Consider the following 10641-nt stretch of genomic DNA (forward strand, 5'->3'; position numbering starts at 1 on the left):
TAATACATAATAAGATATATGTCATTGCTTTCTATCCATCTAATATATCATCCAAAAAATATACATTTGCATCATTCATTCTTTTTGATAAGCAGGGGAATCTGAGCATGGGGTAACTTGACAGAAATGGCTGCCAACAGTAGTTGAGATGATGCTCATTGAAAGATTATGAATAATATCTTGATTACAAATAAAAACTTGGTATCATTTTTTTTATCCCAGAATTGGGTAAGACTTCATATAATTTTTCAGTCTGATTAATGACAGAGTAACTAATTAGAATGTTAAGAGACTAGAAAATCATTCCAGATGTCAAGCGCAGTCAAAGTGCCATTTTGTCATAGATAATACAGCAGTGCTCATAGCGACAGGTGTGAATAATAAACAGGAGCTGAGAATACTCAGGAAGAGTCAAGGTAATGAGTCTTAAATCAGGATTATTTGGTTAAATGTTATTTTCTTCCCCTGAATTATCATACTGTCAAATTGGCCTTTGATTTATTGACATTCTAAGAATTGGTGTGGGTTTTCTCTCTGCAGGATGCACAGAATCAAAAATTAAAGACAAGCATATGGTACCGAGAGGTGAGTAAATATGTCTCCTTTGTGCATGCTGGACTCCTGATTTGAATCAGTTAAAAATTACTTAGTTACTCTAAGAAACAGATGTCCATAGTGTTGCTGTGAGTCATGGTCAGCTCAACAGCAGATAACAACAACAACAGAATAGATTTTATCTGTGTATTGTAGTGCTACACATCTTACATGAGTAGTAATAAAATTATTAACATTCTTACTACACAAGTTTACTAGGATATATTAAAGATCTATGCCTATTGTTTCTGGTTAGGATACCATCTTCAGGAATAACATGAAAGTCTTTTCTCCTCACTAACACATTACCAATGGAATGATCAATCAAGTTGCTAATTTCTCTTCAGTTCATTGATGACACTGCCATTGCCCCTTTATGACACACATCCTTTTTGGCTGCTCTTGACAGGTTTGGAATGATGAGTTTTTATCCTGGAACACCAGTGTGTTTGATGAGATTAGAGAGATCTCCTTACCTCTAAGTGCCATCTGGGCCCCTGATATCATCATTAATGAATTGTAAGTGTCCTGGGTGGATTCCTGTGGGGTTTACATTGCTTTCAAATTCTCAAGTCACCAACTGTAGTCTACTGACAGTCAATGTTGCTATCTTTTGTTTGCTTCTCTTTGAACTTGTTTCTGAAACAAAACTTTTGTTTCTGAACCATAAAACCAACAAACTTTGGGGGGAAATGAAGGAGTGATATACCATGAGCATCTACAGACACTTGAGGTTACCTATGCCTTGTTGTTGTGTGCTGTACAGTTGGAACCAACCCATAGCTGACCCTCCAATGGGTTTCCAGAGGCAGTTAATCACACAGGAGGAGATTGCCCATCTTTCTTCCTTGGAGTAGCTGATGGTCTCGAACCACATGCCTTTTGGATGACAGCTCAGCTTCTTGCCACCTATAGATTAGTCTAGGTTATAATGATATTAAGTGAGTAAACTTGCTGTCAACGTCAATCCCCATCTTTGACATGGCTAATCATTTCACAGGAAGTGCAGTTATACCTCTGAAGTGTTAGAGTAGGCTTTGGAGTCATGATCCCTGCCATCTCATAGTATGTTCTGCTTATGGTGTGAAATGATTGGTGACTTCTCTGTAACAACAAGTTTCTTTTCTTTACTATAGCGTGGACATTGAAAGCTCACCTGACTTTCCCTATGTGTATGTGAACTCATCTGGGACCATTAGGAACACTAAGCTCATCCAGGTGGTGTCTGCATGCAATTTAGAGACATATGCGTTCCCATTTGACATCCAGAATTGCAGCCTAACCTTCAGCAGCATTCTACACACAGGTGAGCCATGAGAGACCAGGCTGCTAATCAAAGCACACCTATGCAGGGTAGGTGCACACAGGTAAAATTGTATTACACTATCTATCAAGTCTATTTTATTTTTCCCCATAATTGACTTTTTAGAAAACCTAAACCTCTTTTTGCAGCTATTTAGTTTCTCCCATAAATCAGACCAAATAAAATGTTGTGTACAGATATATGGCCCATTACTGCTGTTGATTTGAGAATGTATTCGGCTCCCCTGCCATTGAGAATGTTACAGAAGTCATAGCACCAATTCCATCATTTTATGGATAGTTGAATCCAAACCCTAAATCCAGAGGGTTTTGTTGTATTTGGTGTTTGTTTTTTTTTTAATTATAGCAAGAAAGATTTCTACCCCTTTCCTGCCTTCATTCCACATGGCTGTACTGAACCCAATCCAAGGAAGACTGCAGGGGGGGGGGCAGGGGTGGAAGTGAAAGGAAGGATTCATATTATTGAATTGGAAAAGTGGATTGGCCTTTTTCTTTCCATGGAACTAAGTAGTTTCTGTTGTTTACAGTGGAAGATGTCGATTTGGCCTTCCTGAGGAGCAGAGAGGACATGGAGCATGACAAAAAGTCATTTCTGAATGACAGTGAGTGGGAACTTCTTTCAGTGTCCTCAACATACAACATCCTGCAGAGCAGCGCTGGAGATTTTGCCCAGATTCAGTTCAATGTAAGTTCTTCCCCTTCTTGTCCCCGTGGCTCCTGTCTCTGCCATCTGCTGAGGAGTCTCAGCTCTGTTGCATATACTCACTCTTTAGTGCACATGTGTAGCTGATGCACGTAGCTCTGGGCATCTGCCTGCACTCCAGCACCTTTGCCACAGGTCAGGTATCCTACTCTAGTTTTTTCACAAGTGTACATGAAGAGAGTAGCTTCAAGACACACCAAGTGCAAGAAGCTGAGACCTGGGTCACCCACCTCAGCAACTCAACCTAGCTCATTGCCAATGAATCAGAACTGACTCATAGCTGGCCCTCCACTAGATTTTCAGCAGCTATAAATTGAATGAAAAGAGATTGCTCATCTTTCTTCCCTGGAGAAGCTGGTGGATTTGAACCCCCACCTTTGAGTTGGCAATACGATGCCCTATCCATTAGCCCAACCAGGGATCCTCAAATCTTCTCAACATACACTAGCATCTGCCTTTCCAATTGCTACTGAAAAACAAACAAACAAACACCTTCTCTCTTCACTTTATGGGGGGAAAAAAACCAACATGAGAAGCATATCTTATTAACACTATGGTTTCATTTTTATTGTTAATTATTAATTCCAGATACAGGTAGGGAGCTCTGGTAGCCTACTGACAAGAAGCTGCGCTGCAATCCCAAAGGCATCAGTTCAAGGCCACCAACTGCTGCGCAGGACAAGGATGGGCAAGCTCCTCCTGTGCGATTAACTGCCTCTGAAAACGCACAGGAAGGTCAGCTGTGGGTCAGTTCAAATTCTACAGCAAACAAGAATCACAAATGCAAGTACATCAAATTATAAAAGGGATTAACACTTGCAGGCATTAACCAATAAATTGGTTACAGGAAACCTCAGACACCACTGGTGGTTTCTGGAACTGAGAGAACAGCAAGCGTGAGAGGACGTGAAGCCACACTTCTCAGATATTCCATTGAGACGTGGAGCACTGCTTCACAGGGGAGCGTGTCCAGCAGGGGCTCCAGAGTGCAATGGTAACTGAGAACAAGGCTGCTACTCTGTGATCCAGAGGTGGCGGTCCTGACACACAGGCTACAGCGAGTCACACAGCCCACAGACCAGCGTCCTTAGTATTTGAAAGTGAGCTTTTTATCTGTGCACAAAGTTGGCTAATGGTGCTAGTTATGGAGGCCTTAACACCAGGTAACAGGTCCACCTGGAAAACAGAGATAGCAGGAAGATACTGACTACACAGTAGATTACTCCTTTTGGAAATCAAGCACTTTTGGATGCTGTTGCGGGGTCCTCTCAGGTCTGCTCTTATTCAAATAGACTTTATGCATGGTAAACCAAAACCCTGCCTTGTCCTATGCCATGCTCACAATCTCTGCCTTGAGTAAGCCGTGTATAAGCTCTCACGGTGCCAGGGTGCCACATCAGTAAACAGGAGGCCTTCATTGGGGCAAAGCTTTACTCCAACGACATCATCAATGGAGGCGCTCCTTTGTGGAGTTATTCTTTTCCCGGTTGTGTTTTGAGTGCTTTCCAATATGAAAGCACTCCATCTTCCAGGAGTCAGCAAATGCTCCATGACTCTTCAATGGTCCAGCATATCAGAAGTGGGTGGTTGGCCAGGCTTGCTTTCTGGTCTTAGTCTGGAAGCTCAACTGGAACCTGCCCTCCATGGGGGACCGTGCTAGCATGTGAAATACCAGTAGTGGGGCTTCCAGACTCACAGCAACACACAAGCCATCACAGGACAACAAACTGGCAGAGGAGTGGAGGCCTTTTTGAATAAGAAAGCAAATGCAGACTAGCAGGTATGGTGGTTACTACGGATAATCCTATCCAAGGGAGAGAGGAAGAAACTATTATCAAGAGCACGAAGCTCTTCCTTTAGGTGTTATGTGCCATCTTCTAGCCAAGTTGAGCAAATATCTTGTGAAATCAGAGATCTCTCTGACACAGTTGATTGGAAGGTGACTAATGAATAACGCTCGATATAATCTTCACAATTACTTGCTTTGTGTCGGAAAGCTGGACAATGGCTAGAGATGATGGAAGGAGAATTGATGCTTTTGAGTTGTGGTGCTGGAGAACAGTATTGGATATACCATATTGGACTGTCAGAAGAATGAACAGTTTTATCCTGGAGAGGGTGAAGCCAGGCTGTTTCTCTGAGTCAAGGATTCTGAAGCTTCGTCTGACATACTTTGGACATGTTGCACGGAGGGACCAGTCCTTGGAGAGGGATGTCATGCTCAGGAGGGTGAAGGTACAGCTGAAGAGAGGAAGACCTTCAATGAGATGAATTGATTCAGTGACTGGGATGATGGGGCTAGGTATGTCAGAGACAATAAGGTTGGTAAAGGATCGAGCAGATTTCAGGGCTGTTGTACATAGGGTCGCTATGAGTTTCAGGCAACTTGATGGCACATGACAACAACATTAAGTAACTGCTGCTCCTGCTTCCTCCTGGTGGAGTCTGGGGCCCTGCCTAGGATTCGGCATTGTTTTCTAGTGAAGCTTGTGCTGTGGACTGTTTGTCCACTCCCCCCCACCCCCAAACTGAAGGAAAGAGAGGGGGAAAAGAGAAAGCTTTTTTAATTTCAATGAGTTTCTTGGCTCAGAGTAAACACCTCATTAATTTTAAAGATATCAGCCTGCAAACATTATTAATGCAGCTCGAATAATGGAGAGCATTAAAGGGAAATGTGAAGGAGGAGCACAGGCAAGGTGGAGCGTAGTCAACCTACCAAGCACTCCTGAGACGCTGCACACATCATTACCTACACTGCACGGAGGAGGCAAACAAAGGCAAGAGAGGGGCAGGGAGATGGGTGTGAACAACACACACACACATGCACACCCATGGTCTCATTCCTTTGCTCTCTTCACCTCTCCATTTCCAGCACTTATGAGCTTCTTCCCACTTGTGGCATGTACACCAAGAGCGCTGGAGGCAGGGGCAGAGGTGAAGAAAGGTTCTTCTGGCTCTTCCCTTTGCCCTTGGGCTGAGGCAGGCTTCCACTCTGGCTCCCAGGAACAGAGTAGACACAGGATGCTGAGGAAAGTCTCAGTTCGCGCTTGGCAGAGTGGGACGCCAACTCAGAAGGAATTCTGCAATTCTAGAAAGACTTCAAGTAGATTGGGAGTCTCTCACAGTTTACAGTCTCGCTGCCTCTCCACGCCTCCCCATTCCTGCCATGTGCCCCGGGGTTCAGCTCACTACTCATTTTACTCCATTCGGGACATCAAGCTATGAAATAGCAACTGAGGCACTGGCACTCAGGTGTCCTTCAATAGCCCTTGGACAGTGATGTGAGAACTAAAACCAATCCCATGACATCTCTGGACCTGCCAGCAAAGGACCATCTCTCTCGGAATCTGGTACCCTAGTCTAGGCTGCACAGCAGGGGGTGGGGATAGGTGGGGCCTGCAGGGCGGATGTTGATCTATTCCGCACACATAGTCACCTGGAGCCTGATGTACACTGCTGCCATTTCCACTAAATAAGATGCTCCAGATGCCCTGCTAGCTCCAGCTGATGTGCAATCATATCTGCCGGCTCTAGGACACGTATTGTTTATCGGAGGGCTCAGCTGACGATTCAGTCGGGCTGCGTGCTCCAGGGGGCCCTTGGGAAAGGCGATTCTCCCTACAAGGAGGTCTGTGTGCAGCCTGGGACCCCATCCAGCAGCCATGGGAGGGGAGATTTCCTCCAGTACATTATTGGAGGTACTGGTTCCCAGAAACAGCAGGGCAGGTGTTCAATTTTTTTATGGCAGTGTTGGAGGTTTTTGTTTTTATTTTGTTATTTTTTTTTAAAGTAGGAGGCTAGAATGAGAAGCGGTAAAAACAAAATAGAGTACTCAGCGTTGGGTGAAAAGAATTGACAGATGTAATAACTAAACTGAGCCCAACCACAGAAATCCTCAGAATGACTGAAGGATTCATTGAGGCCAGGCCTGGGCCCACAGGAGACTCTAAGGAGGATGTCCAGCTGTCTTCTTCTGTTGCGACTTTTCTGTCTAAAATAGGGTAAAACAGTTTTGTCAAAACTCTCAGTGAATGTGGCTCATGAACTTGATAGGGGTCATCCTGAGTGCTACCAGATTAAAAGAGAGAAAAGAAGACAAGAGAGGAGAAAGAGGGAGGGAGAAAGAGCCTTCACAATCATTCTAGGGTCACTCAAGTTCTCCTGGAATCACAGGCTGTCTGCTAACTCAGCCCAACTCACAGTTAAGACCCAAACAGCGCTTACTTGGATGCAAGGATCTTATTTTATTGGCAGTAACTTTCACATCCTTTCTGAATTGGGAATGTTGGGAGGGGCTTGGGAGAGGAGGAAACTGGGCTTCTGTATGAAGCGTGCGTCTGGGCGTCAAAATTCCAGCTATGTTATAAAGACGGTCATGCAAAATTGAGTACTGGTGGGGTCTACCATCAAGGAGGTGATTAGAGGCTGACCCTGGGGCCTATCCCATCTCCAAGGAGCTCTCCACACACACACTCCGAATTAGATTGATCTCTTTCATTAACATCAATAGGCTCCAAATACCTTTGTGTACTTATTATTACCTGGCTTTAATGGATAATGAAATTGTGGCATAATATTGCTAACACCTGAAGGGTGTCTAATGGAGAACACGGACCTGAAACTAAAGTGTTTTTTTCTTCCCTTTCTGGGGAATTTAAAGGCACCAGCTCCTTCAGTCCGTTAGAAAGGATGAGCTCCAAGTAGGGACAGGTCTGCAGAGAGGAGTCTCATCACACTGGTGACATCCCTTTGCCCCCGCAGAAGCAAGGGTTACTGTTTCAAGCACGGCTATAGGGAGTTAGCCCTTGGAAGGAATGGACTCTATAAAGTAGTTCCCATTTGGGCCAATGTCACATTTCTCATCTTATTAAATCTGAAAGAAACATTAATAACAAACATCAGTACAATTCAGCCAGTGCTGGATTAACCAACAAACAAGGTAAGTCTAGTTAGGAAACATTCTCACATTTCCCACCACCTTGTCAATGATCCTGTTTCTAGATAAGGCTGGCATTTGTCTGTCCCCTTCCAAACACAGTAGCACCAATGCCTCTTTTCACATTTATGGACTCTCACAGGGATGGCGTATGAGTAAGCAATGTAAACACCTCTCTTACTTTCTATTCTGTACTGAACCATTCAACATGCTTTTCAGTAACATGTGAAAGGTTCACTATGAGTTAGTAAGCTAGCACAAGTAAACTCAAGCTTATCCTGCTTATTCGATAATGTGCCTCAGAGTTGAGGAAACATCTTTTGTGCTCTTATGTGTCAGGATCAGTGGCAAACACTGAGATAAGGAAGGCGAATGAAGCAAAGTTCTTGGTATCTCTCAGGAACCCCCGGATATGCATGGGGTGTAGCAACAACCACACATTGGTTAGGCACTAGTGCTAGGTCAGGGACGATTTTTAAGAGCTTGTACATGTAACCAGCATATCCCTATGAGATAGGCACTCTATGTAGAGATACATATTTTTACAAATGATTGCCAAGTACAGAGTTCAGTAAGTTTGTTGAAGTTTCAGGATGCCTGACAGAGCCTGAACTTGAAATCAAGTCAATATAATTCTAGAAATCATGAATCTAAACAATTAGTCCTGAGAAACTCTTTATCATGGCAACTTATAACTAAATGTTCTGTGCCATCCACCCATAACAGTGTGTTACTGGGCAGATCTTCCAACCTTTAATCTAGTCCAGGATCCCATAAAATAAGGGAAAGGCCTGGGACTATGTCTGTTCTGGTAGCTGGTCCAACTCTGGTATCTAGGAGAGTGCCTGCTACTGTAGCCAATCAAATCTCAATTGCTGGTGTTGAATGAGATAATAAAGTGATGTGAGGACTAAATGTGATTATGAGAAGAAGAAAAAAATGTGAAAATCATGTGACAGAATTCGGTTTTTTAAGGCTGCACTGGGTTTGTAGAAGACAACTCTAGAACAGAGGAAACATCAGTCCACAGATGGTATGAACAGTTAATATGCTCAGTAGCTTACCAGAAGGTTGGCGGTTTGAGTACTCCCAGAGGCATTTTGGAGGAATCAACATTCAAGAAGTCAGCCACTGGAAACGCCACGGTGTACAGTTCTACACTGATATGCACGGCATCACTATGAGTCAGAGCCAATTTGACAGCGAGCTATAGGTAGCACTGCCCTTAATCAACCTAAAGAAAAAGTTAACTGTTTTCGTTATTCAAGAAGCAAAAACTACAGGTCAATTTGAGGAATAGAGACATCCTCATTTACAGGTGAAAGAATGAGTGAGATGATTTTTGAGAGCCTTTACAATTTTGGAAGGCAAACGTAGAAAAGGGAGAGGTCTTCTTTTAGCTATAGCAGAAGCCAATTGTCTCTTGTACTTTTTTCTTTTGTCTCTAAATCCATCTCCTACTAATGTCCAGGGAGAAATATTCTCTTGACAAGACCAGCTATATAATTTGTGGCACTCTGGTGGCCTAGTGGTAAGGAATTGTGTTACCAACCCAAAGGCACACGATTCAAACCCACCAGCTGCGCTACAGAGAAAGATGGACAGTGTGATTTACAGCATCTGAAAATCCATTGAAGGGTCACCTAAGAGTAGGTTCCAACTTGATGGTACATAACAACAATCGAAACAAAAATGCAGGATGTGAAATTTAGAAAGTATTAAGAATTTCAAAAAGGCACCAGAATAGTATTAAGCCAAGCACAGAACCCTTACAAGTGCAGAGATCTATGCAATTGTGTAGGTGGAGGATCCAAGAAGTTGACTGTGCCTCCCAACCCTTTAGTTCTTCCCACATCTTCTGGCACCTTGGGAAACATTTGATCTGACAAAAAAGACACTTTCTCTAAAACTGCAGATCCTAAGCAGCCACTATGCCCATCATTGGTTCTGTTCCTGATTTACATTCACTCTTCTCGTTCCATGCCTCATGGGCCATGGGCTCCCTGAGCACGCACTCCACATCAGCCTCTGAGAGGCATCATCTCAGCATGTGCTATTACATAGCATCTTTATTTAAAGAGCACAACCACTCTCAATTGCACCCAGGATGTTTGGGGAGGCAAAAGCAAACCACCAGAAAAGAAGGACAATTGAGCCATGACTAGGTTGAGTTCCCCATTATTTAAACCGGCTGATATTTAGGGCATCTGTCCCCTTGGCTTCAAGAGGAGTCTCTTCCCATTGAGCCAACATGCCTACTTGTACTTTTTTGAGGAGAATTTAGTTCTTATACTTCTTCTTTTTCATGTTATATTCATTATGAAATCTCTAGAGGGTCTTTCCACTTCTCCACTTCCAGAGGTAGCAGGCATGGCCACCCTCACTGCCTCTTCAAACCAGATCACCTACAGCTAGATGGGCCTTAAATACCTACATCCAAGTGGACTTAAAAACTCTGCTCCTTTCTTACAACCCCATTTTAGCCAGTCATCTCAGCCACAATGTGATGACAAGAGTCAGAGAGATACAGGTTGATGACAGGTACTTTGTTCATGTCTTTCTTTTGACTCCAGTGTGGGAGAAATGTGTCTTAACCGAATTATTGTGAAGTAGTAGGCGTTGCTCTCTGACTTAGATAACTGCAGCCAATCATGTATAATGTTTAAAATCAGGGAAAGTAAAACAACTATGAGATATAATCTCACCCCAGACAGAATAGCAAAATTTAACAGAACAGCAAGCAACGAATGCTGGCAAGGCTGTAGAGAAATTGGAACCCTTATTCACTGTTGGTGGGAATGTAAAAAGGTGCAACCACTGTGGAAGGCAGTATGGTGCTTTCTCAAAAAGTTGCAAATAGAGATACCTACCATTCAACCCAGCAATTCCACTACTGGGACTATACCCCAAAGAGACCATAACTGACACCCAAGCAGATATATGCACACCCATGTTTATCGCAGCTTTGTTCACAATAGCAAGGAGTTGGAAACAATCTAAGTGCCCATCAATAAACGAATGGATAGAGAAGCTGTGGTATAGTCACACAATGGAATACTATGCTGCATTGAAAAACAAGGAACTC

At 43.4% G+C, this 10641-nt stretch overlaps 1 protein-coding gene across 1 annotated transcript in view; it reads left to right on the forward strand.

Moving 5' to 3' along the window:
* Positions 1–10641, forward strand: part of HTR3B (5-hydroxytryptamine (serotonin) receptor 3B, ionotropic) — a 38263-nt gene that overhangs the window by 21070 nt on the left and 6552 nt on the right. The window contains exons 3-6 of the mRNA XM_006890869.1: positions 541–585; positions 1004–1113; positions 1731–1900; positions 2445–2602. Of these exons, the coding sequence (XP_006890931.1) occupies positions 541–585; positions 1004–1113; positions 1731–1900; positions 2445–2602 (483 nt within the window). The remainder of the gene's footprint in view (positions 1–540; positions 586–1003; positions 1114–1730; positions 1901–2444; positions 2603–10641) is intronic.

This window comes from Elephantulus edwardii, unplaced genomic scaffold (genome assembly GCF_000299155.1).
Source record: "Elephantulus edwardii isolate Elephantulus edwardi_28Jun2011 unplaced genomic scaffold, EleEdw1.0 scaffold00093, whole genome shotgun sequence".
Lineage (NCBI taxonomy): Eukaryota > Metazoa > Chordata > Mammalia > Macroscelidea > Macroscelididae > Elephantulus > Elephantulus edwardii.